The 27,165-nt window shown below is 43.5% G+C and overlaps 1 protein-coding gene across 3 annotated transcripts in view; it reads left to right on the forward strand.

Annotated features, from left to right (window-relative positions):
- The window catches only part of LOC124031658 (anoctamin-5-like), a 106,622-nt gene that overhangs the window by 48,998 nt on the left and 30,459 nt on the right, over positions 1 to 27,165 (forward strand). For all 3 annotated transcript variants that reach the window (XM_046343171.1, XM_046343182.1, XM_046343192.1), the window contains 9 exons: positions 11,674 to 11,781; positions 18,979 to 19,047; positions 19,693 to 19,815; positions 20,993 to 21,154; positions 21,412 to 21,525; positions 23,587 to 23,702; positions 24,236 to 24,370; positions 25,018 to 25,123; positions 25,265 to 25,325. In XM_046343171.1, the coding sequence (XP_046199127.1) occupies positions 11,674 to 11,781; positions 18,979 to 19,047; positions 19,693 to 19,815; positions 20,993 to 21,154; positions 21,412 to 21,525; positions 23,587 to 23,702; positions 24,236 to 24,370; positions 25,018 to 25,123; positions 25,265 to 25,325 (994 nt within the window). The remainder of the gene's footprint in view (positions 1 to 11,673; positions 11,782 to 18,978; positions 19,048 to 19,692; positions 19,816 to 20,992; positions 21,155 to 21,411; positions 21,526 to 23,586; positions 23,703 to 24,235; positions 24,371 to 25,017; positions 25,124 to 25,264; positions 25,326 to 27,165) is intronic.

The raw sequence follows: 27,165 nt of genomic DNA on the forward strand, positions 1-27,165 counted from the left end.
AGCCTATCTACTGTATATAGCCTCTCTACTGTTTATAGCCTCTCTACTGTTTATAGCCTCTCTACTGTATATAGCCTCTCTACTGTATATAGCCTCTCTACTGTATAAAGCCTCTCTACTGTATATAGCCACTCTACTGTATATAGCCACTCTACTGTATATAGCCTCTCTACTGTTTATAGCCTCTCTACTGTATAAAGCCTCTCTATTGTATATAACCTCTCTACTGTATATAGCCTCTCTACTGTATATAGCCTCTCTACTGTATATAGCCTCTCTACTGTATATAGCCTCGCTACTTTTATAGCCTCTACTGTATATAGCCTCTCTACTGTATATAGCCTCTCTACTGTATAAAGCCTCTCTACTGTTTATAGCCTCTACTGTATATAGCCTCTACTGTATATAGCCTCTCTACTGTATATAGCCTCTACTGTTTATAGCCTCCCTACTGTATATAGCCTCTCTACTGTATAAAGCCTCTCTACTGTATATAGCCTCTACTGTTTATAGCCTCCCTACTGTATATAGCCTCTCTACTGTATATAGCCTCTCTACTGTATATAGCCTCTCTACTGTATTTAGCCTCTCTACTGTATATAGCCTCTCTACTGTATATAGCCTCTCTACTGTATATAGCCTCTCTACTGTATATAGCCTCTCTACTGTATATAGCCTCTCTACTGTATATAGCCTCTACTGTTTATAGCCTCTCTACTGTATATTGCCTCTCTACTGTATATAACCTCTCTACTGTATATAACCTCTCTACTGTATATAGCCTCTCTACTGTATATAGCCACTGTACTGTATGTAGCCTCTCTACTGTATATAGCCTCTCTACTGTATAAAGCCTCTCTACTGTATATTGCCTCTCTACTGTATATAGCCACTCTACTGTATATAGCCACTCTACTGTATATAGCCTCTCTACTGTTTATAGCCTCTCTACTGTATATAGCCTCTCTACTGTATAAAGCCTCTCTACTGTTTATAGCCTCTACTGTATATAGCCTCTCTACTGTATATAGCTACTGTATATAGCCTCTACTGTTTATAGCCTCCCTACTGTATATAGCCTCTCTACTGTATAAAGCCTCTCTACTGTATATAGCATCTACTGTTTATAGCCTCCCTACTGTATATAGCCTCTCTACTGTATATAGCCTCTCTACTGTATATAGCCTCTCTACTGTATTTAGCCTCTCTACTGTCTATAGCCTCTCTACTGTATATAGCCTCTCTACTCTATATAGCCTCTCTACTGTATATAGCCTCTCTACTGTATATAGCCTCTCTACTGTTTATAGCCTCTCTACTGTATATAGCCTCTCTACTGTATAAAGCCTCTCTACTGTTTATAGCCTCTCTACTGTATATAGCCTCTCTACTGTATATAGCCTCTCTACTGTATATAACCTCTCTACTGTATAACGCCTCACTACTGTATATAGCCTCTCTACTGTATATAGCCTCTCTACTGTATATAGCCACTCTACTGTTTATAGCCTCTCTACTGTATATAACCTCTCTACTGTATATAGCCTCTCTACTGTATATAGCCTCTACTGTATAAGGCCTCTCTACTGTATATAGCCTCTCTACTGTATAAGGCCTCTCTACTGTATATAGCCTCACTACTGTATATAGCCTCTCTACTGTATATAGCCTCTCTACTGTATATAGCCTCTCTACTGTATATAGCCTCTCCTGTATATAGCCTCTCTCCTGTATATAGCCTCTCTACTGTATATAGCCTCTCTACTGTATATAGCCTCTCTACTGTATATAACCTCTCTACTGTATATAGCCTCTCTACTGTATATAGCCTCTCTACTGTATATAGCCTCGCTACTTTTATAGCCTCTACTGTATATAGCCTCTCTACTGTATATAGCCTCTCTACTGTATAAAGCCTCTCTACTGTTTATAGCCTCTACTGTATATAGCCTCTCTACTGTATATAGCCTCTACTGTTTATAGCCTCCCTACTGTATATAGCCTCTCTACTGTATAAAGCCTCTCTACTGTATATAGCCTCTACTGTTTATAGCCTCCCTACTGTATATAGCCTCTCTACTGTATATAGCCTCTCTACTGTATTTAGCCTCTCTACTGTATATATCCTCTCTACTGTATATAGCCTCTACTGTTTATAGCCTCTCTACTGTATATTGCCTCTCTACTGTATATAACCTCTCTACTGTATATAGCCTCTCTACTGTATATAGCCACTGTACTGTATGTAGCCTCTCTACTGTATATAGCCTCTCTACTGTATAAAGCCTCTCTACTGTATATTGCCTCTCTACTGTATATAGCCACTCTACTGTATATAGCCACTCTACTGTATATAGCCTCTCTGCTGTTTATAGCCTCTCTACTGTATATAGCCTCTCTACTGTATAAAGCCTCTCTACTGTTTATAGCCTCTACTGTATATAGCCTCTCTACTGTATATAGCCTCTCTACTGTATATAGCCTCTACTGTATATAGCCTCCCTACTGTATATAGCCTCTCTACTGTATAAAGCCTCTCTACTGTATATAGCATCTACTGTTTATAGCCTCCCTACTGTATATAGCCTCTCTACTGTATATAGGCTCTCTACTGTATATAGCCTCTCTACTGTATTTAGCCTCTCTACTGTCTATAGCCTCTCTACTGTATATAGCCTCTCTACTCTATATAGCCTCTCTACTGTATATAGCCTCTCTACTGTATATAGCCTCTCTACTGTTTATAGCCTCTCTACTGTATATAGCCTCTCTACTGTATAAAGCCTCTCTAATGTTTATAGCCTCTACTGTAATAGCCTCTCTACTGTATATAGCCTCTCTACTGTATATAGCCTGCTACTGTATATAACCTCTCTACTGTATAACGCCTCACTACTGTATATAGCTCTCTACTGTATATAGCCTCTCTACTGTATATAGCCTCTCTACTGTTTATAGCCTCTCTACTGTATATAGCCTCTCTACTGTATATAGCCTCTCTACTGTATATAGCCTCTCTACTGTATATAGCCTCTCCTGTATATAGCCTCTCTCCTGTATATAGCCTCTCTCCTGTATATAGCCTCTCTACTGTATATAGCCTCTCTACTGTTTATAGCCTCTCTACTGTATATAGCCTCTCTACTGTATATAGCCTCTCTACTGTATATAGCCTCTCTACTGTATAAAGCCTCTCTACTGTATATAGCCACTCTACTGTATATAGCCACTCTACTGTATATAGCCTCTCTACTGTTTATAGCCTCTCTACTGTATAAAGCCTCTCTACTGTATATAACCTCTACTGTATATAGCCTCTCTACTGTATATAGCCTCTCTACTGTATATAGCCTCTCTACTGTATATAGCCTCGGCTACTTTTATAGCCTCTACTGTATATAGCCTCTCCAGTGTATAAAGCCTGGCTTCTGTATAAAGCCTCTCTACTGTTTATAGCCTCTACTGTATATAGCCTCTACTGTATATAGCCTCTCTACTGTATATAGCCTCTCTACTGTATATAACCTCTCTACTGTATATAGCCTCTCTACTGTATATAGCCACTGTACTGTATGTAGCCTCTCTACTGTATATAGCCTCTCTACTGTATAAAGCCTCTCTACTGTATATTGCCTCTCTACTGTATATAGCCACTCTACTGTATATAGCCACTTCTACTGTATATAGCCTCTCTACTGTTTATAGCCTCTCTACTGTATATAGCCTCTATCTGTATAAAGCCTCTCTACTGTTTATAGCCTCTCTACAGTATTTAGCCTCTCTCAACTGTATATAGCCTATCTACTGTATATAGCCTCTCTACTGTTTATAGCCTCTCTACTGTTTATAGCCTCTCTACTGTATATAGCCTCTCTACTTATATAGCCTCTCTACTGTATAAAGCCTCTCTACTGTATATAGCCACTCTACTGTATATAGCCACTCTACTGTATATAGCCTCTCTACTGTTTATAGCCTCTCTACTGTATAAAGCCTCTCTATTGTATATAACCTCTCTACTGTATATAGCCTCTCTACTGTATATAGCCTCTCTACTGTATATAGCCTCTCTACTGTTATAGCCTCGCTACTTTTATAGCCTCTACTGTATATAGCCTCTCTACTGTATATAGCCTCTGTCTACTGATATAAAGCCTCTCTACTGTTTATAGCCTCTACTGTATATAGCCTCTACTGTATATAGCCTCTCTACTGTATATAGCCTCTACTGTTTATAGCCTCCCTACTGTATATAGCCTCTCTACTGTATAAAGCCTCTCTACTGTATATAGCCTCTACTGTTTATAGCCTCCCTACTGTATATAGCCTCTCTACTGTATATAGCCTCTCTACTGTATATAGCCTCTCTACTGTATTTAGCCTCTCTACTGTATATAGCCTCTCTACTGTATATAGCCTCTCTACTGTCCCTAGCCTCTCTACTGTATATAGCCTCTCTACTGTATATAGCCTCTCTACTGTATATAGCCTCTACTGTTTATAGCCTCTCTACTGTTGCCTCTCTACTGTATATAACCTCTCTACTGTATATAACCTCTCTACTGTATATAGCCTCTCTACTGTATATAGCCACTGTACTGTATGTAGCCTCTCTACTGTATATAGCCTCTCTACTGTATAAAGCCTCTCTACTGTATATTGCCTCTCTACTGTATATAGCCACTCTACTGTATATAGCCACTCTACTGTATATAGCCTCTCTACTGTTTATAGCCTCTCTACTGTATATAGCCTCTACTGTATAAAGCCTCTCACTGTTTATAGCCTCTACTGTATATAGCCTCTCTACTGTATATAGCTACTGTATATAGCCTCTACTGTTTATAGCCTCCCTACTGTATATAGCCTCTCTACTGTATAAAGCCTCTCTACTGTATATAGCATCTACTGTTTATAGCCTCCCTACTGTATATAGCCTCTCTACTGTATATAGCCTCTCTACTGTATATAGCCTCTCTACTGTATTTAGCCTCTCTACTGTCTATAGCCTCTCTACTGTATATAGCCTCTCTACTCTATATAGCCTCTCTACTGTATATAGCCTCTCTACTGTATATAGCCTCTCTACTGTTTATAGCCTCTCTACTGTATATAGCCTCTCTACTGTATAAAGCCTCTCTACTGTTTATAGCCTCTCTACTGTATATAGCCTCTCTACTGTATATAGCCTCTCTACTGTATATAACCTCTCTACTGTATAACGCCTCACTACTGTATATAGCCTCTCTACTGTATATAGCCTCTCTACTGTATATAGCCACTCTACTGTTTATAGCCTCTCTACTGTATATAACCTCTCTACTGTATATAGCCTCTCTACTGTATATAGCCTCTACTGTATAAGGCCTCTACTGTATATAGCCTCTCTACTGTATAAGGCCTCTCTACTGTATATAGCCTCACTACTGTATATAGCCTCTCTACTGTATATAGCCTCTCTACTGTATATAGCCTCTCTACTGTATATAGCCTCTCCTGTATATAGCCTCTTCCTGTATATAGCCTCTCTACTGTATATAGCCTCTCTACTGTATATAGCCTCTCTACTGTATATAACCTCTCTACTGTATATAGCCTCTTTACTGTATATAGCCTCTTTGTATATAGCCTGTACTTTTATAGCCTCTACTGTATATAGCCTTGATTTGATTTGATTTGATTTGATACTGTATAAAGCCTCTCTACTGTTTATAGCCTCTACTGTATATAGCCTCTCTACTGTATATAGCCTCTACTGTTTATAGCCTCCCTACTGTATATAGCCTCTCTACTGTATAAAGCCTCTCTACTGTATATAGCCTCTACTGTTTATAGCCTCCCTACTGTATATAGCCTCTCTACTGTATATAGCCTCTCTACTGTATTTAGCCTCTCTACTGTATATATCCTCTCTACTGTATATAGCCTCTACTGTTTATAGCCTCTCTACTGTATATTGCCTCTCTACTGTATATAACCTCTCTACTGTATATAGCCTCTCTACTGTATATAGCCACTGTACTGTATGTAGCCTCTCTACTGTATATAGCCTCTCTACTGTATAAAGCCTCTCTACTGTATATTGCCTCTCTACTGTATATAGCCACTCTACTGTATATAGCCACTCTACTGTATATAGCCTCTCTGCTGTTTATAGCCTCTCTACTGTATATAGCCTCTCTACTGTATAAAGCCTCTCTACTGTTTATAGCCTCTACTGTATATAGCCTCTCTACTGTATATAGCCTCTCTACTGTATATAGCCTCTACTGTATATAGCCTCCCTACTGTATATAGCCTCTCTACTGTATAAAGCCTCTCTACTGTATATAGCATCTACTGTTTATAGCCTCCCTACTGTATATAGCCTCTCTACTGTATATAGGCTCTCTACTGTATATAGCCTCTCTACTGTATTTAGCCTCTCTACTGTCTATAGCCTCTCTACTGTATATAGCCTCTCTACTCTATATAGCCTCTCTACTGTATATAGCCTCTCTACTGTATATAGCCTCTCTACTGTTTATAGCCTCTCTACTGTATATAGCCTCTCTACTGTATAAAGCCTCTCTAATGTTTATAGCCTCTACTGTATATAGCCTCTCTACTGTATATAGCCTCTCTACTGTATATAGCCTCTCTACTGTATATAACCTCTCTACTGTATAACGCCTCACTACTGTATATAGCCTCTCTACTGTATATAGCCTCTCTACTGTATATAGCCTCTCTACTGTTTATAGCCTCTCTACTGTATATAGCCTCTCTACTGTATATAGCCTCTCTACTGTATATAGCCTCTCTACTGTATATAGCCTCTCCTGTATATAGCCTCTCTCCTGTATATAGCCTCTCTCCTGTATATAGCCTCTCTACTGTATATAGCCTCTCTACTGTATATAGCCTCTCTACTGTATATAGCCTCACTACTGTTATTTTTCACTGTCTTTTTACTGTTGTTTTTATTTCTTTACTTACCTATTGTTCACCTAATACCTTTTTTGCACTGTTGGTTAGAGCCTGTAAGTAAGCATTTCACTGTGAGGTGTTACCTGTTGTATTTGGCGCCCGTGACAAATAAACTTTGATTTGATTAGATTTTATTTAGCAGTCTTATGGCTTAGGGGTAGAAGCTGTTCAGGGTCCTGTTGATTCCAGACTTGGTACATTGTTATGCTTGCCGTGCGGTAGCAGAGAGAACAGTCTATGACTAGGGTGGCTGACGTCTTAAGACTATTTTCAGGGCCTTCCTCTGACACCGCCTGGTATAGAGGTCCTGGTTTGTAAGGGAACTCGGCCCCAATGATGTACACACTACCCTCCTTGTGGTTAGCGCCTTGTGGTTGGATGCCGAGCAGTTGCCATACCAAGCGGTGATGCAGCCAGTCAAGATGTTCTCAATGGTGCAGCTGTAGGACTTTAAGGAAGATCTGAGGACCCATGCCAAATCTTTTCAGTCTCCTGAGGGGGAAAAGGTGTTGTCGTGCCCTCTTCACGACTATCTTGGTGTATTTGGACCATGATAGTTCCTTAGTGATCTGGACACTGAGGAACTTGAAGCTCTCAACCCACTCCACTACAGCCACGTCAATGTGAACGGGGCGTGCTAGGCCCTCTGTTTCCGGGAGTCCACGATCAGCTCCTTTGTCTTGCTGACGGTGAGGGAAAGGTTGTTGTACGGGCACAGCACTGCCAGGTCTCTGACCTCTTCCCTACAGGCTGTCTCATCGTTGAGGGAGAGGTTGTTGTCATGGCACAGCACTGCCAGGTCTCTGACCTCCTCCCTATAGGCTGTCTCATTGTCGTCGGTGATCAGGCCAGCCTGATCTCTGATCTATATATTGGAACGTGCAGTAACTTTTTGTAAATCTAGCCTTGTCCCAGAACTGTCTGTGCTGTCTATCTGGCAAGACTGTTGCTATTGGTCTACCATGCCCAGTACCTCGCTTCATTCTGAGTGATATGCTAATTAGACTGTTGCTATTGGTCTACCATGCCCAGTACCTCACTTCATTCTGAGTGATATGCTAATTAGACTGTTGCTATTGGTCTACCATGCCCAGTACCTCGCTTCATTCTGAGTGATATGCTAATTAGACTGTTGCTATTGGTCTACCATGCCCAGTACCTCACTTCATTCTGAGTGATATGCTAATTAGACTGTTGCTATTGGTCTACCATGCCCAGTACCTCACTTCATTCTGAGTGATATGCTAATTAGACTGTTGCTAGTGGTCTACCATGCCCAGTACCTCGCTTCATTCTGAGTGATATGCTAATTAGACTGTTGCTATTGGTCTACCATGCCCAGTACCTCACTTCATTCTGAGTGATATGCTAATTAGACTGTTGCTAGTGGTCTACCATGCCCAGTACCAGTCACGGAACTTCACTTTATTTTACTGTTCAGTCGTCAGTCTTGTCTTGTTGACATTTAATTGAGATCTCTCTCCAGTTACCAATGGCCTCTAATCAAGACAGAAGTCCTTGAGACCCAGACCAACACGTAACGAGAGGTTGGGACTATAAAATGAGTTAACGTGCATGGCGACATTTTGAGGTTACTGTCACTATAATTGCCTTCAACCAGTGTGTTCCCAGTTGGCAATTTTTTATATAAATAAACACGATTTTTCATTGTATTCCCCGAACTTTGCTGTGCTTTTAAATGGTTGAAAGCGCAATGATTCGGGGTGTGCCGACATGGCCATGCTGGTATTCATAATCGTTTCCAGAAATTGACAGTTTCACGTTCTCACTGCAAAAAAAAGCTGCAGATTAGGAGCCGTGTGCGGAGTGTTGTGTCTGTGTGTCCTCAATATGCAGCGGGCAGCGAAGTTTGCTGTCACTCAGTCAGAGGTTTCATATGTTTTCCCTACCCTTTGCCCCACTTGTTAGATATTATGCACATTGATCGCTTGACAACAAACATCCTCACCTTGTGATTTATCATACTAGCAGGCAGCAGCAATCTGAATGGTCAGACTGAAAACACGCGAGGAAAAGTGATCGAAATGATGAAGCGAGTGGACAGAGAAATAGAGCTTCACTCTATCCAATCAGAGCGGCAGGATCAACGTACAACCCGCCCATCTCTTTACAGACAGGCAAACTAGCCAGTTAAGTTATCTAGTGCACGTAGAACGTCGCACATGACTGACTCAAAGACGCTTTAGAAACTCTGGGACTGACTGACGTGAGAAAGATGCTTGCTGGCACCCGAAAATAATGTATTTTTTTATTTATTTTTACGATCACAAATAATTACAAAATATACTCGGATCTTAAGCGTATCCAAAAAATGTACCCATATCCGTTGCGATACTCATTTTGTCCGACTACTCGGCACACCCCTAGCAGTTATAGACATTTCGGTGAACTAAAACCAACAATCAGATGCTATTTTTTCCATTGGAATTTTGTTGTTTTTAAGATGGTTGAAAGCATAGTGACAAAACATAGGAAATTCAACTAACTTTTGTCTCTCTTTATGAGTGGGTGCATAGAGTTTGTAATCTCAACCAAATATTATCCACGTTGAAATGACATGGTGTGCCCAGTGGGAATGCTCTGTGTGCCGTCTTGGACAGAGGCTACTGTAATCTGTTAACTAACCAGAGATAGAGTCAAGACCGATGTCCTTGAGACACATGCCCAACCTATAATCATGACAGAAGTCTTTGAGATCCAGACTAAGACCCAACCTTTCAAGACCTAACCTCTCGTGGACATACTACGTAAACAAATTCTGTACGATTTTATTTCTGGGTTAACCAAGATTACTGAAGACCCAGACCATGACTCAGTGTATTGAAATAATGACCAGACCATGGTCAGTGTATTAAGATAATGACCAGACCATGACTCAGTGTATTAAAATAATGACCAGACCAGGACTCAGTGCATTAAGATAATGACCAGACCATGACTCAGTTTATTAAAATAATGACCAGTGCATTAAAATAATGACCAAACCATGACTCAGTGTATTGAAATAATGACCAGACCATGACTCAGTTTATTAAAATAATGACCAGTGCATTAAGATAATGACCAGACCAGGACTCAGTGCATTAAGATAATGACCAGACCAGGACTCAGTGCATTAAGATAATGACCAGACCAGGACTCAGTGCATTAAGATAATGACCAGACCAGGACTCAGTGCATTAAGATAATGACCAGACCATGACTCAGTGCATTAAGATAATGACCAGACCAGGATTCAGTGCATTAAAATAATGACCAGACCATGACTCAGTGTATTAAAATAATGACCAAACCATGACTCAGTGTATTGAAATAATGACCAGACCATGACTCAGTTTATTAAAATAATGACCAGTGCATTAAGATAATGACCAGACCATGACTCAGTGTATTGAAATAATGACCAGACCATGACTCAGTTTATTAAAATAATGACCAAACCATGACTCAGTGTATTGAAATAATGACCAGACCATGACTCAGTTTATTAAAATAATGACCAGTGCATTAAGATAATGACCAGACCATGACTCAGTGCATTAAGATAATGACCAGACCAGGACTCAGTGCATTAAGATAATGACCAGACCAGGACTCAGTGCATTAAGATAATGACCAGACCAGGACTCAGTGCATTAAGATAATGACCAGACCATGACTCAGTTTATTAAAATAATGACCAGTGCATTAAGATAATAACCAGACCATGACTCAGTGTATTAAGATAATAACCAGACCAGGACTCAGTGCATTAAGATAATGACCAACCCATGGTCAGTTCTAATGTGGATAAAACAAGATTCAGACGTCCTGATAAGCTCAATGTAACTATGCTTAATGGAACATAGAACATTTCAGCCGTGGTTGAATTGCGTTGCTCCCGCTCCTTGCATGTCCTCATCATCCAGCTCCGTTTCTGCAGGGGCGGTAATACTGTGATGCTGTGTGTGATTCTTCGTCTTGGTTCCATGTATCTTGTTAGAGTGACAGTATATAGATTGATTTGCAGTGGCGTTGCTGTGCTGGGGATAGCTCGGTTCAGAGGTCTGGCTTTTTCCAATAATGTGTTTAGCTATGGTTCTACCTTGAAACGCCTGTGTAGAGAGATACTCAAACCTTGAAGTTGGGGTGAACTGAAGGCTGTTTGCATTTCAAGGCATCCAAGACTTTCCTGTGTGGTGGTGTACTTCATGGACCATTGAGTCTCTGACCCAGACAGAGACTCCATTTACATAGCTATTTATTCCAGTTCTAGGCTTAATCTATGTCTGGGAAACGGGCCCTATATCTGGGAATGTCAGCTGACTGTGTGTGTGTGTTGACTGTGTGTTGACTGTGGTAGACTGTGTATTGGTGTGTGTTGACTGTGTATTGGTGTGTGTTGACTGTGTATTGGTGTGTGTTGACTGTGGTTGACTGTGGTTGACTGTGGTTGACTGTGTGTTGACTGTGTATTGGTGTGTGTTGACTGTGTATTGGTGTGTGTTGACTGTGTATTGGTGTGTGTTGACTGTGTATTGGTGTGTGTTGACTGTGTGTTGACTGTGTGTTGGTGTGTGTTGACTGTGGTTGACTGTGTGTTGACGGTGTGTTGACTGTTTGTCTGTGTGTTGTCTGTGTTTGGCGGTATGTTGACTGTGTGTTGACTGTTTGTCTGTGTGTGTGCTGTCTGTCTCCTCCCAGGTTGACAAGCATCAGCAGAGTAAGGACTCTGTGTTCTTCCGGGATGGAAAGAGGAGGATTGACTTCGTCCTGTCCTATGTGGATGACCGAGACGGAGAGAGGAAACAGGTAAAATACAACCTTCAGAAACACACCTCACTATCAACTACACTTCCTTCTACTGCAAATAGTTGTCAAGTGCATTGTCCTCGCAGGGGTTTCATTGTAATTCTCAGTGATACTTAAATACTGGTTTCTGGGCACAGGACACCGCCTGGGTAAAACCTGACTGAATGCTCCATTCCGTTGTGAGTTCAGGACACTGCCTGGGTAAAACCTGACTGAATGCTCCATTCCGTTGTGAGTTCAGAGTTTGTTTTGGTTTAATCCGGCTACATGGCTCTGTAGTTGCTAATACTACAATAATACAGGGTGAATAAGATGTATGAACATAATTCAGGATGCTGTAATACATAGCACTCTTCCTTCACTTGACTCACTTTTACTTGACTCACTTTACTTGACTCACTTTACTTGACTCACTTCACTTTACTTGACTCACTTCACTTTACTTGACTCACTTTACTTGACTCACTTCACTTTACTTGACTCACTTCACTTTACTTGACTCACTTTACTTGACTCACTTCACTTTACTTGACTCACTTCACTTTACTTGACTCACTTCACTTTACTTGACTCACTTCACTTTACTTGACTCACTTCACTTTACTTGACTCACTTTACTTGACTCACTTCACTTTACTTGACTCACTTTACTTGACTCACTTCACTTTACTTGACTCACTTCACTTTACTTGACTCACTTCACTTTACTTGACTCACTTTACTTGACTCACTTCACTTTACTTGACTCGCTTCACTTTACTTGACTCACTTTACTTGACTCACTTCACTTTCACTTTACTTGACTCACTTCACTTTACTTGACTCACTTCACTTTACTTGACTCACTTCACTTTACTTGACTCACTTCACTTTACTTGACTCACTTTACTTGACTCACTTCACTTTACTTGACTCACTTCACTTTACTTGACTCACTTCACTTTACTTGACTCACTTTACTTTACTTGACTTACTTCACTTTACTTGACTCACTTTACTTGACTCACTTCACTTTACTTGACTCACTTTACTTGACTCACTTCACTTTACTTGACTCACTTCACTTTACTTGACTCACTTTACTTGACTCACTTCACTTTACTTGACTCACTTCACTTTACTTGACTCACTTCACTTTACTTGACTCACTTCACTTTACTTGACTCACTTCACTTTACTTGACTCACTTCACTTTACTTGACTCACTTCACTTTACTTGACACACTTTACTTGACTCACTTTACTTGACTCACTTCACTTTACTTGACTCACTTTACTTGACTCACTTCACTTTACTTGACTCACTTCACTTTACTTGACTCACTTCACTTTACTTGACTCACTTTACTTTACTTGACTCACTTCACTTTACTTGACTCACTTTACTTGACTCACTTTACTTGACTCACTTTACTTTACTTGACTCACTTCACTTTACTTGACTCACTTTACTTGACTCACTTCACTTTACTTGACTCACTTTACTTGACTCACTTCACTTTACTTGACTCACTTCACTTTACTTGACTCACTTTACTTTACTTGACTCACTTCACTTTACTTGACTCACTTCACTTTACTTGACTCACTTTACTTGACTCACTTCACTTTACTTGACTCACTTCACTTTACTTGACTCACTTCACTTTACTTGACTCGCTTCACTTTACTTGACTCACTTTACTTGACTCACTTCACTTTACTTGACTCACTTCACTTTACTTGACTCACTTCACTTTACTTGACTCACTTCACTTTACTTGACTCACTTCACTTTACTTGACTCACTTTACTTGACTCACTTCACTTTACTTGACTCACTTCACTTTACTTGACTCACTTCACTTTACTTGACTCACTTTACTTTACTTGACTTACTTCACTTTACTTGACTCACTTTACTTGACTCACTTTACTTTACTTGACTCACTTTACTTGACTCACTTCACTTTACTTGACTCACTTCACTTTACTTGACTCACTTTACTTGACTCACTTCACTTTACTTGACTCACTTCACTTTACTTGACTCACTTCACTTTACTTGACTCACTTCACTTTACTTGACTCACTTCACTTTACTTGACTCACTTCACTTTACTTGACTCACTTTACTTGACTCACTTCACTTTACTTGACTCACTTTACTTGACTCACTTCACTTTACTTGACTCACTTCACTTTACTTGACTCACTTCACTTTACTTGACTCACTTTACTTTACTTGACTCACTTCACTTTACTTGACTCACTTTACTTGACTCACTTTACTTGACTCACTTTACTTTACTTGACTCACTTCACTTTACTTGACTCACTTCACTTTACTTGACTCACTTTACTTTACTTGACTCACTTCACTTTACTTGACTCACTTTACTTGACTCACTTCACTTTACTTGACTCACTTTACTTTACTTGACTCACTTCACTTTACTTGACTCACTTTACTTGACTCACTTCACTTTACTTGACTCACTTCACTTTACTTGACTCACTTCACTTTACTTGACTCACTTCACTTTACTTGACTCACTTCACTTTACTTGACTCACTTTACTTGACTCACTTCACTTTACTTGACTCACTTCACTTTACTTGACTCACTTCACTTTACTTGACTCACTTCACTTTACTTGACTCACTTTACTTTACTTGACTTACTTCACTTTACTTGACTCACTTTACTTGACTCACTTCACTTTACTTGACTCACTTTACTTGACTCACTTCACTTTACTTGACTCACTTCACTTTACTTGACTCACTTTACTTGACTCACTTTACTTGACTCACTTCACTTTACTTGACTCACTTCACTTTACTTGACTCACTTCACTTTACTTGACTCACTTCACTTTACTTGACTCACTTCACTTTACTTGACTCACTTCACTTTACTTGACTCACTTCACTTTACTTGACTCACTTTACTTGACTCACTTCACTTTACTTGACTCACTTTACTTGACTCACTTCACTTTACTTGACTCACTTCACTTTACTTGACTCACTTTACTTGACTCACTTCACTTTACTTGACTCACTTTACTTGACTCACTTCACTTTACTTGACTCACTTCACTTTACTTGACTCACTTCACTTTACTTGACTCACTTTACTTTACTTGACTCACTTCACTTTACTTGACTCACTTTACTTGACTCACTTCACTTTACTTGACTCACTTGACTCACTTTACTTGACTCACTTCACTTTACTTGACTCACTTCACTTTACTTGACTCACTTTACTTTACTTGACTCACTTCACTTTACTTGACTCACTTCACTTTACTTGACTCACTTCACTTTACTTGACTCACTTCACTTTACTTGACTCACTTTACTTGACTCACTTCACTTTACTTGACTCACTTCACTTTACTTGACTCACTTCACTTTACTTGACTCACTTCACTTTACTTGACTCACTTCACTTGACTAACCTTACTTGTCAGCACCAGCTAGGTACGTCTCTTGCCAAGCTGTTCAAGCACTGACTGTTGATAGTGTTCATATTTCAGAAATAAGCTACATGACACAAATACCTTGAAACAAGATGAAACATTTAAACTAAGCTAGCTCAGTTGGTAGAGCATGGCGCTTGTAACGCCAGGGTAGTGGGTTCGATTCCCGGGACCACCCATACGTAGAATGTAGAATGTATGCACACAAGACTGTAAGTCGCTTTGGATAAAAGTGTCTGCTAAATGGCATATATATATATACCTATAATTCCTCATTCCTAGCCAGTGACCGAGCCCCATGGAATGGAATGTCCTTATCATCTGCCTCCTGCTTTGAGTTAGCCTTGAATTGACCCTTAGTTTCCTTGTTAACTTTGTTATTTAAGTATATTTGAGTACTATTTGCATGCTGTGTGGGAGAAGTAGTCCTTTTGAGGTGAAGCTTCCTGTACACAAAGTCCACATGATAAAGTGGTAATAATAATAATAATATTTATAATCATATACAGTGCATTCGGAAAGTAATCAGACCCCTTGATTTTGTTATATCACATCCTTATTATAAAATTGATCAAATAGTATTTTTCCCTCATACACCCTCTCTCATTTTCCCTCAACATTTTCCCTCATACACCCTCTCTCATTCACACACACACTTTCTCATTCTCTCTCTCTACACACAATGCCCCATAATGAAAAAGCAAAAACGTTTTTTTGAAATTTTAGCAAATTTATTAAAAAAACAAACAGAAATATCACATTTAGTATTGAGACACTTTACTTAGTGCTTTGGTGAAGCACCTTTGGCAGTGATTACAGCATCGAGTCTTCTTGGGTTTGACACTACAAGCTTGGCACACCTGTATTTGTGGATTTTCTCCCATTCTACTCTGCAGATTCTCTCAAGCTCTGTCAGGTTGGATGGGGAGCGTTGCTGCGCAGCTATTTTCAGGGTCTCTCCAGCGATGTTTGACCGGGTTCAAGTCCGGGCCCTGGCTGGGCCACTCAAGGACATTCAGAGACTTGTCCCGAAGCAACTTGTGTGTTGTCTTGGCTGTGTACTTAGGGTCGTTGTCCTGTTGGAAGGTGAATCTTCGCTCCAGTCTAAGATCCTGAGCACTCTGGAGCAGGTTTTCATCAAGGATCTCTCTGTACTTTGCTTCGTTCATCTTTCCCTAGATCCTGACTAGTCTCCCAGTCCCTGCCGCTGAAAAACATCCATCCCCACAGCATGATGCTGCCACCACCATGCTTCACCGTAGGGATGGTGTCAGGTTTCCTCCAGACGTGACACTTGGCATTCAGGCCAAAGGGTTCAATCTTGTTTCTCATGGTCTGAGAGTCCTTTGGGTGCCTTTTTAGCAAATAAAGCAGTCTGTCATGTGCCTTTACTGAGGAGGGGCTACTGTCTGGCCACTCTATCATAAAGGCCTGATTGGTGGAGTGCTGCAAAGAGCTCTGTCAGAGTGACCATCGGGTTCTTGGTTAACTCCCTGACCAAGGCCTGCTCTAGGAAAAGTTTAGGTGGTTCCAAACTTCTTCATTTAATAATTATGGAGGCCACTGGGAGACATGTTGGGGTAATGGGATGGGGAGTAGGGGGACATGTTGGGGTAATGGGATGGGGAGTAGGGGGACATGTTGGGGTAATGGGAGTAGGGAGACATGTTGGGGTAATGGGATGGGGAGTAGGGAGACATGTTGGGGTAATGGGATGAGGAGTAGGGAGACATGTTGGGGTAATGGGATGGGGAGTAGGGAGACATGTTGGGGTAATGGGATGGGGAGTAAGAAGACATGTTGGGGTAATGGGATGGGGAGTAGGGAGACATGTTGGGGTAATGGGAGTAGAGAGACATGTTGGGGTAATGGGAGTAGGGAGACATGTTGGGGTAATGGGATGGGGAGTAGGGAGACATGTTGGGGTAATGGGATGGGGAGTAGGGAGACATGTTGGGGTAATGGGATGGGGAGTAGGGAGACATGTTGGGGTAATGGGATGGGGAGTAGGGAGACATGTTGGGGTAATGGGATGGGGAGTAGGGAGACATGTTGGGGTAATGGGATGGGGAGTAGGGAGACATGTTGGGGTAATGGGATGGGGAGTAGGGAGACATGTTGGGGTAATGGGATGAGGAGTAGGGAGACATGTTGGGGTAATGGGATGGGGAGTAGAGAGACATGTTGGGGTAATGGGATGGGGAGTAAGAAGACATGTTGGGGTAATGGGATGGGGAGTAGGGAGACATGTTGGGGTAATGGGAGTAGAGAGACATGTTGGGGTAATGGGAGTAGGGCGACATGTTGGGGTAATGGGATGGGGAGTAGGGAGACATGTTGGGGTAATGGGATGGGGAGTAGGGAGACATGTTGGGGTAATGGGATGGGGAGTAGGGAGACATGTTGGGGTAATGGGATGGGGAGTAGGGAGACATGTTGGGGTAATGGGATGGGGAGTAGGGAGACATGTTGGGGTAATGGGATGGGGAGTAGAGAGACATGTTGGGGTAGTGGGAGTAGGGAGACATGTTGGGGTAATGGGATGGGGAGTAGAGAGACATGTTGGGGTAATGGGATGGGGAGTAGGGAGACATGTTGGGGTAATGGGATGGGGAGTAGGGAGACATGTTGGGGTAATGGGATGGGGAGTAGGGAGACATGTTGGGGTAATGGGATGGGGAGTAGAGAGACATGTTGGGGTAATGGGATGGGGAGTAGAGAGACATGTTGGGGTAATGGGAGTAGGGAGACATGTTGGGGTAATGGGATGGGGAGTAGGGAGACATGTTGGGGTAATGGGAGTAGGGAGACATGTTGGGGTAATGGGAGTAGGGAGACATGTTGGGGTAATGGGAGTAGGGAGACATGTTGGGGTAATGGGAGTAGAGAGACATGTTGGGGTAATGGGAGTAGGGAGACATGTTGGGGTAATGGGAGTAGGGAGACATGTTGGGGTAATGGGATGGGGAGACATGTTGGGGTAATGGGATGGGGAGACATGTTGGGGTAATGGGAGTAGGGAGACATGTTGGGGTAATGGGAGTAGGGAGACATGTTGGGGTAATGGGAGTAGGGAGACATGTTGGGGTAATGGGATGGGGAGACATGTTGGGGTAATGGGATGGGGAGACATGTTGGGGTAATGGGATGGGGAGACATGTTGGGGTAATGGGAGTAGGGAGACATGTTGGGGTAATGGGAGTAGGGAGACATGTTGGGGTAATGGGAGTAGGGAGACATGTTGGGGTATCCTCTCATATCATCTCTCCTCTCCTATCATCTCTCCTCTCCTCTCTCCTCTCCTATCCTATCCTCTCTCTTCTCCTATCCTCTCTCTTCTCCTATCCTCTCTCCTATCCTATCCTCTCTCTTCTCCTATCCTCTCTCCTATGCTATCCTCTCTCCTCTCCTATCCTCTCTCCTATCCTATCCTCTCTCTTCTCCTATCCTCTCGTCTCTCCTCTCATATCCTCTCTACTCTCCTATCATCTCTCCTCTCATATCCTCTCTCCTCTCCTATCGTCTCTCTTCCCCTCTATGCTCCTCTCTCCTCTACTTTCCTATCCTCTCTCCTCTCCTATCCTATCGTCTCTCCTCTCCTATCCTCTCTCCTCTCCTCTCCTCTCATATCCTCTCTCCTCTCCTATCGTCTCTCCTCTCCTCTCTCTCTTCCCCTCTATGCTCCTCTCTCCTCTTCTCTTTTCTTCCTTCTATGTTGTGTCAACAGGAGAGACGGAGGGAGTACGAGGCTAACCTACAGAAAGCAGGGCTGGAGCTGGAGACAGAGGATAAATCGGTAAGATTCCTGCCCTGAAGGTTTATCTGATTACATCTAGCCAAGTTCTGGTGAATAAATAGCCTGGTCCCAGATATGTCTTTGTTTCTAACACCATCGGACCAGAGGAGTTAGCAACGTAGCATAAACAGATCTGAGACTAGGCTAGTGTATGAATATAGGTCTGAAACAAGAGATTTTTAGTATACAGGCACATGCTGTCCTGGCAGTGTTTTTGTATAGGGGGATGCCATTACTCTTTCTCACCACCGGGGGGAGAAATATTTAGTATACAAGGACAGACTGTCCTGGTAGTGTTTTTGTACAGGGGGATGCCATTACTCTTTCTCGCCACCAGGGGGAGAGATATTTAGTATACAAGGACAGACTGTCCTGGCAGTGTTTTTGTACAGGGGGATGCCATTACTCTTTCTCACCACCGGGGGGCGATAGATCAATAGAAATACTCTGGTTTATCAACTTTACACCACAGTACAGGAAAATGGTTTGTTTGTGGTGGTGGAGGTGAACTTAAGTAGCTAAACTTGGCTATTGGTTAAATAATTGACAGGCTGTGTCTGTTTGTCTGTCCGCCGTCTTCCTGTCTGTCCATCCATCTCCACTTCTATCTATCTCTCCATTTCTCCATCTCTCTCCTCCAATCAGGTGTCAGATGACAGGAAGACGTACTTTGTGAAGATCCACGCTCCATGGGAGGTTCTGGCCACTTACGCCGATGTCCTCAAGATCAAGGTTCCCTTCAAGGAAAACGACATCCCCGTTCACCAGGTACAGTAGTCAGCCAGGTAGCCTAGCGGTTAGCGAGGCGGGCCAAGCAAGATCAAGGTTCCCTTCAAGGAAAACGACATCCCCGTTCACCAGGTACAGTAGTCAGCCAGGTAGCCTAGCGGTTAGCGAGGCGGGCCAAGCAAGATCAAGGTTCCCTTCAAGGAAAACGACATCCCCGTTCACCAGGTACAGTAGTCAGCCAGGTAGCCTAGCGGTTAGCGAGGCGGGCCAAGCAAGATCAAGGTTCCCTTCAAGGAAAACGACATCCCCGTTCACCAGGTACAGTAGTCAGCCAGGTAGCCTAGCGGTTAGCGAGGCGGGCCAAGCAAGATCAAGGTTCCCTTCAAGGAAAACGACATCCCCGTTCACCAGGTACAGTAGTCAGCCAGGTAGCCTAGCGGTTAGCGAGGCGGGCCAAGCAAGATCAAGGTTCCCTTCAAGGAAAACGAATCCCCGTTCACCAGGTACAGTAGTCAGCCATTCCTAGCGGTTAGCGAGGCGGGCCAAGCAAGATCAAAGGAAAACGACATCCCCGTTCACCAGGTACAGTAGTCAGCCAGGTAGCCTAGCGGTTAGCGAGGCGGGCCAAGCAAGATCAAGGTTCCCTTCAAGGAAAACGACATCCCCGTTCACCAGGTACAGTAGTCAGCCAGGTAGCCTAGCGGTTAGCGAGGCGGGCCAAGCAAGATCAAGGTTCCCTTCAAGGAAAACGACATCCCCGTTCACCAGGTACAGTAGTCAGCCAGGTAGCCTAGCGGTTAGCGAGGCGGGCCAAGCAAGATCAAGGTTCCCTTCAAGGAAAACGACATCCCGTTCACCAGGTACAGTAGTCAGCCAGGTAGCCTAGCGGTTAGCGAGGCGGGCCAAGCAAGATCAAGGTTCCCTTCAAGGAAAACGACATCCCCGTTCACCAGGTACAGTAGTCAGCCAGGTAGCCTAGCGGTTAGCGAGGCGGGCCAAGCAAAACGGATTGGTTCCAATACCAGGACTTAAAGAAAATATCTGGCCAGTCTTTGGACTGTAGGTTCAAACGGTAGCCTGATCCCAGATCTGTTTGTGTTCATGCCAACTACATTGTTGTCATTGTCAAACCCGAAAACATGTTTGTGGTGACAAGGTGTTGGCATCACGGCTTGGAAAGTGAAGTATTGTTTTTCTTAATATGTTCTTCATCCAGGACATTCCCATGGACTGGCTGTTCACTCCTTTCCGTCTACCGGACCACATTATGAATCCTGAACCTGACTATTTCACCTCACCTTTCAACAAGGGAAAGATTGACTTCTTCCTCATCGATGACAAGGAGACATTCTTCCCTCCTTCCGTCCGCAACAGGATAGTAAGTAGGCTTAAACGTAAAGGTTTTTTGTATAAGAGAATCAAAGGAGAAGAATTGACTTCTCTCCTCACGGTTTCTTCCTGGCTGTGAAGCAACCGTCGATGTAAAAATGGCTTTATAAAATAATTATTATAATTATTAATGTGAATTAAATTGGGAATGTAGTCATGGCAGTATAGTGACTTGTAGAATAGACAGTCCTCTATTTGTAGAAGTGTGAATCTCTATGTATGTATTTCTCTCTCTCCTCCCTCCAGGTGTACTACATCTTAGCCCGTTGTCCCTACCACAAGACGGACAGAGAGGACAAGAAGGGCATCAAGCGCCTGCTCAACAACGGCACCTACGGGTCTGCCTTCCCACTACACGATGTAAGAGGCCACTGTCCAACAGTGACCAGGGTTGGGCTCAATTCCCTTTTAAATTCCTGTCAATTTAGGACGTAAACTGAAATTACAATTACAATTTAGGACGTACACTGAAATTACAATTACAATTTAGGACGTACACTGAAATTACAATTACAATTTAGGACGTACACTAAAATTACAATTACAATTTAGGACGTAAACTGAAATTACAATTACAATTTAGGACGTACACTGAAATTACAATTACCATTTAGGACGTAAACTGAAATTACAATTACAATTTAGGACGGAAACTGAAATTACAATTACAATTTTTATTCTATGAGAAAAAAAAATGGAATTGGAATTTGATTTCCTTTCTGAAATGACTGGATTTGAAATGGAATTGACCCCCCCCAAAAAACTCTGAAAGTGACCTTCTCTCCTAGTAGGGAAAACTGGCTGTGATGTCATTTTAACCAGCTTTACCCTCTGGGCTCTTGTGAGGTTGTTTCATATCGACGTACAGACATCCGTGAAGTCATCTAGTGGTGGAAAGGGGCAAGGAATTGTTTTGTGCACAATGTGTCGTTCATATAGTAATCACCCCCCAAAAAAAAAAGGGTGTATCTTTATTAAAATGAACCCTATTATCATCCCCTTTTGGAATGAGACATTCCACATTGTGGGGCGGCAGGGTAGCCTAGTGGTTAGAGTGGAGGGGCGGCAGGTAGTCTAGTGGTTAGAGTGGAGGGGCGGCAGGTAGCCTAGTGGTTAGAGTGGAGGGGCGGCAGGTAGCCTAGTGGTTAGAGTGGAGGGGCGGCAGGTAGCCTAGTGGTTAGAGTGGAGGGGCGGCAGGTAGCCTAGTGGTTAGAGTGGAGGGGCGGCAGGTAGCCTAGTGGTTAGAGTGGAGGGGCGGCAGGTAGCCTAGTGGTTAGAGTGGAGGGGCGGCAGGTAGTCTAGTGGTTAGAGTGGAGGGGCGGCAGGTAGTCTAGTGGTTAGAGTGGAGGGGCGGCAGGTAGTCTAGTGGTTAGAGTGGAGGGGCGGCAGGTAGTCTAGTGGTTAGAGTGGAGGGGCGGCAGGGTAGCCTAGTGGTTAGAGTGGAGGGGCGGCAGGTAGCCTAGTGGTTAGAGTGGAGGGGCGGCAGGTAGCCTAGTGGTTAGAGTGGAGGGGCGGCAGGTAGCCTAGTGGTTAGAGTGGAGGGGCGGCAGGTAGCCTAGTGGTTAGAGTGGAGGGGCGGCAGGTAGCCTAGTGGTTAGAGTGGAGGGGCGGCAGGTAGCCTAGTGGTTAGAGTGGAGGGGCGGCAGGTAGCCTAGTGGTTAGAGTGAGGGGCGGCAGGGTAGCCTAGTGGTTAAAGTGGAGGGGCGGCAGGGTAGCCTAGTGGTTAGAGTGGAGGGGCGGCAGGGTAGCCTAGTGGTTAGAGTGGAGGGGCGGCAGGGTAGCCTAGTGGTTAGAGTGGAGGGGCGGCAGGGTAGCCTAGTGGTTAGAGTGGAGGGGCGGCAGGTAGCCTAGTGGTTAGAGTGGAGGGGAGGCAGGTAGCCTAGTGGTTAGAGTGGAGGGGCGGCAGGTAGCCTAGTGGTTAGAGTGGAGGGGCGGCAGGTAGCCTAGTGGTTAGAGTGGAGGGGAGGCAGGGTAGCCTAGTGGTTAGAGTGGAGGGGCGGCAGGTAGCCTAGTGGTTAGAGTGGAGGGGCGGCAGGGTAGCCTAGTGGTTAGAGCGGAGGGGCGGCAGGTAGCCTACTGAACAAGCCAGTTAACCCACTGTTCCCTGATAGGCCGTCATTGTAAATACGAATTTGTTCTTTAACTGATTTGCCTAGTTAAATAAAGGTTAAATAAAAAATAAAAACAGGCACAACTCTGGGTAACTTTCCCAGAATCCCCAGGTTTTCCAGAAATCCTGGCGAGAGGATTCCAGATTCCCTGCTTATTTACCTCTTGAATCTGGGAATCTTCTGGAGAGAAAAAAACAAATACTTTTTTTTTGGGGGGGGGGGATCTGAATTTTGCAACCATGTTATGGATAAGGATGAACAGTAGGACCATGACATGTTAAACGGTCTGTCTCCCTCTGTATGTATAAAGTCTCGATACTGGAAACCATCCAGGGATTCCAACAGTGAGAGTGAGAGATTCAACCTCTACAAACACTGGGCCCAGTTCTTCAGTTTCTTCAAAGAGCAGCCCCTCAACTTGATACGGTAAGAACGCCAAGCCAGACGTTCAATCCAACTCAGATTAACAACCTGTGCACGTTGATATACTGTACTTCTAAGCCAGTGTCTCTTATGTTTGCGGATCTCACATTGCCTGTTAACTCCAAGGATTTCAGCTCAAGCAGAAATCCCCTTTCAATGTGAACTGCGCAGTGCACAGGTCAATTATCTGCGTTTGTTTGAACCAAGTCTCCACGTTGTCCTCTTTTTTCCTAGACACTAAACAGACTTGTTGTTGTTTGATTAGTTGTGTTGTATTTCTCATAACAGGAAGTATTACGGGGAGAAGATGTTTGATTGGTTGTGTTGTATTTCTCATAACAGGAAGTATTACGGGGAGAAGATGTTTGATTATTTCCCATAACAGGAAGTATTACGGGGAGAAGATGTTTGATTGGTTGTGTTGTATTTCTCATAACAGGAAGTATTACGGGGAGAAGATGTTTGATTATTTCCCATAACAGGAAGTATTACGGGGAGAAGATGTTTGATTGGTTGTGTTGTATTTCTCATAACAGGAAGTATTACGGGGAGAAGATTGGGATCTACTTTGCCTGGCTGGGTTTCTACACTGAGATGCTGTTCTTCGCTGCGGTAGTCGGCCTGATCTGTTTTCTCTATGGATTATTCACCTTCGATGACAACGTCTGGAGGTGAGGGCCCCTGAATCCCAATTCAACCCCTAGGCACTATCCCCTACCGCCTAACTCATAGCCTAAAAATCCTAGGCACTATCCCCTACCGCCTAACTCACAGCCTAAAAATCCTAGGCACTATCCCCTACCCCTTAACTCACAGCCTAAAAATCCTAGGCACTATCCCCTACCCCTTAACTCACAGCCTAAAAATCCTAGGCACTATCCCCTACCCCTTAACTCACAGCCTAAAAATCCTAGGCACTATCCCCTACCCCTTAACTCACAGCCTAAAAATCCTAGGCACTATCCCCTACCCCTTAACTCACAGCCTAAAAATCGGACACAGGTTAATCCCAGACACAGTTAAGCTGTTGGCTGGACTGAAAGGCTGGTTTCCCAGACACAGTGAAGCTGTTGGCTGTACTGAAAGGCTGGTTTCCCAGACTGAAGATGTTGGCTGGACTGAAAGGCTGGTTTCCCAGACTGAAGCTGTTGGCTGGACTGAAAGGCATACTGAATGGAGAATCTACTGTATGTCTGGGATTCCGTGTCCAGGAATCCGTCCCTCAATATATGTTTCCTGGAAAAAATATTTTGTAGTTTGTTATGAGAATATCATGTTTGTTTTTTTTTTTTTTTTATAAAATAACATCTTGTTTCAGTAAAGAAATCTGTAGTGAGGAGATTGGAGGCAACATCATCATGTGTCCACTGTGTGATAAGAAATGTGGCTACTGGAAACTCAACTCTACGTGTAATTCCTCTTGGGTAAGAAGTCCAGGCTTTATAATTTGCACTGTGAAGATTATGAGACTGTTACACAGACAGACACTGTTGTGACATGTTCACTTTATGACCAGAACTGCAGGTCAAGTCAATGAACGTGCTCTTGTTTTTTTCTTCCATCAGCAATCACATATGTTTGACAACGTGGGGACGGTGTTCTTTGCCATATTCATGGGGATTTGGGGTAAGTGACAGTCTCAGTGAATGTTAAGTGACAGTCTCTGTGAATATTAAGTGACAGTCTCTGTGAATATTAAATGACAGTCTCTGTGAATATTAAGTGACAGTCTCTGTGAATATTAAGTGACAGTCTCTTAACTCTGTTCCTGCCTTCCCTTCCCTCTTAACTCTGTTCCTGCCTTCCCTTCCCTCTTAACTCTGTTCCTGCCTTCCCTTCCCTCTTAACTCTGTTCCTGCCTTCCCTTCCCTCTTATCTCTGTTCCTGCCTTCCCTTCCCTTCCCTCTTAACTCTGTTCCTGCCTTCCCTTCCCTCTTAACTCTGTTCCTGCCTTCCCTTCCCTTCCCTCTTAACTCTGTTCCTGCCTTCCCTTCCCTCTTAACTCTGTTCCTGCCTTCCCCCTTCCCTTCCCTCTTAACTCTGTTCCTGCCTTCCCTTCCCTTCTGTTCCTTCCCTTCCCTCTAACTCTGTTCCTGCCTTCCATTCCCTCTTAACTCTGTTCCTGCCTTCCCTTCCCTCTTAACTCTGTTCCTGCCTTCCCTTCCCTTCCCTCTTAACTCTGTTCCTGCCTTCCCTTCCCTTCCCTCTTAACTCTGTTCCTGCCCCTTCCCCTCTTAACTCTGTTCCTTCCTTCCCCCTTAACTCTGTTCCTGCCTTCCCTTCCTCTTAACTCTGTTCCTGCCTTCCCTTCCCTTCTTAACTCTGTTCCTGCCTTCCATTCCCTCTTAACTCTGTTCCTGCCTTCCCTTCCCTCTTAACTCTGTTCCTGCCTTCCCTTCCCTTCCTCTTAACTCTGTTCCTGCCTTCCCTTCCTTCCCTCCTTCCCCTCTTAACTCTGTAACTCTGTTCCTGCCTTCCCTTCCCTTCCCCTTAACTCTGTTCCTGCCTTCCCTTCCCTCTTAACTCTGTTCCTGCCTTCCCTTTCCCTTCCCTTCCCTCTAACTCTGTTCCTGCCTTCCCTTCCCTCTTAACTCTGTTCCTGCCTTCCCTTCCCCCTCTTAACTCTGTTCCTGCCTTCCCTTCCCTCTTAACTCTGTTCCTGCCTTCCTTCCCTTCCCTCTTAACTCTGTTCCTGCCTTCCCTTCCCTCTTAACTCTGTTCCTGCCTTCCCTTCCCTTCCCCTCTTAACTCTGTTCCTGCCTTCCCTTCCCTCTTAACTCTGTTCCTGCCTTCCCTTCCCTCTTAACTCTGTTCCTTTCCCTTCCCTCTTAACTCTGTTCCTGCCTTCCCTTCCCTCTTAACTCTGTTCCTGCCTTCCCTTCCCTTCCCTCTTAACTCTGTTCCTTCCTTTCCCTCTTAACTCTGTTCCTTCCCTTCCCTCTTAACTCTGTTCCTGCCTTCCCTTCCCTCTTAACTCTGTTCCTGCCTTCCCTTCCCTTCCCCTTAACTCTGTTCCTGCCTTCCCTTCCCTTCCCCCTCTTAACTCTGTTCCTGCCTTCCCTTCCCTTCCTCTTAACTCTGTTCCTGCCTTCCCTTCCCTCTTAACTCTGTTCCTGCCCCTTCCCTTCCCTCTTAACTCTGTTCCTGCCTTCCCTTCCCTTCCCTCTAACTCTGTTCCTGCCTTCCCTTCCCTCTTAACTCTGTTCCTGCCTTCCCCTCTTAACTCTGTTCCTGCCTTCCCTTCTCTAACTCTGTTCCTGCCTTCCCTTCCCTCTTAACTCTGTTCCTGCCTTCCCTTCCCTCTTAACTCTGTTCCTGCCTTCCCTTCCCTCTTAACTCTGTTCCTGCCTTCCCTTCCCTTCCCTTAACTCTGTTCCTGCCTTCCCTTCCCTCTTAACTCTGTTCCTGCCTTCCCTTCCCTTCCCCTTAACTCTGTTCCTGCCTTCCCTTCCCTCTTAACCTGTTC

The sequence above is a fragment of the Oncorhynchus gorbuscha genome, linkage group LG01 (genome assembly GCF_021184085.1).
Source record: "Oncorhynchus gorbuscha isolate QuinsamMale2020 ecotype Even-year linkage group LG01, OgorEven_v1.0, whole genome shotgun sequence".
In the NCBI taxonomy this organism is placed as follows: Eukaryota; Metazoa; Chordata; class Actinopteri; order Salmoniformes; family Salmonidae; genus Oncorhynchus; species Oncorhynchus gorbuscha.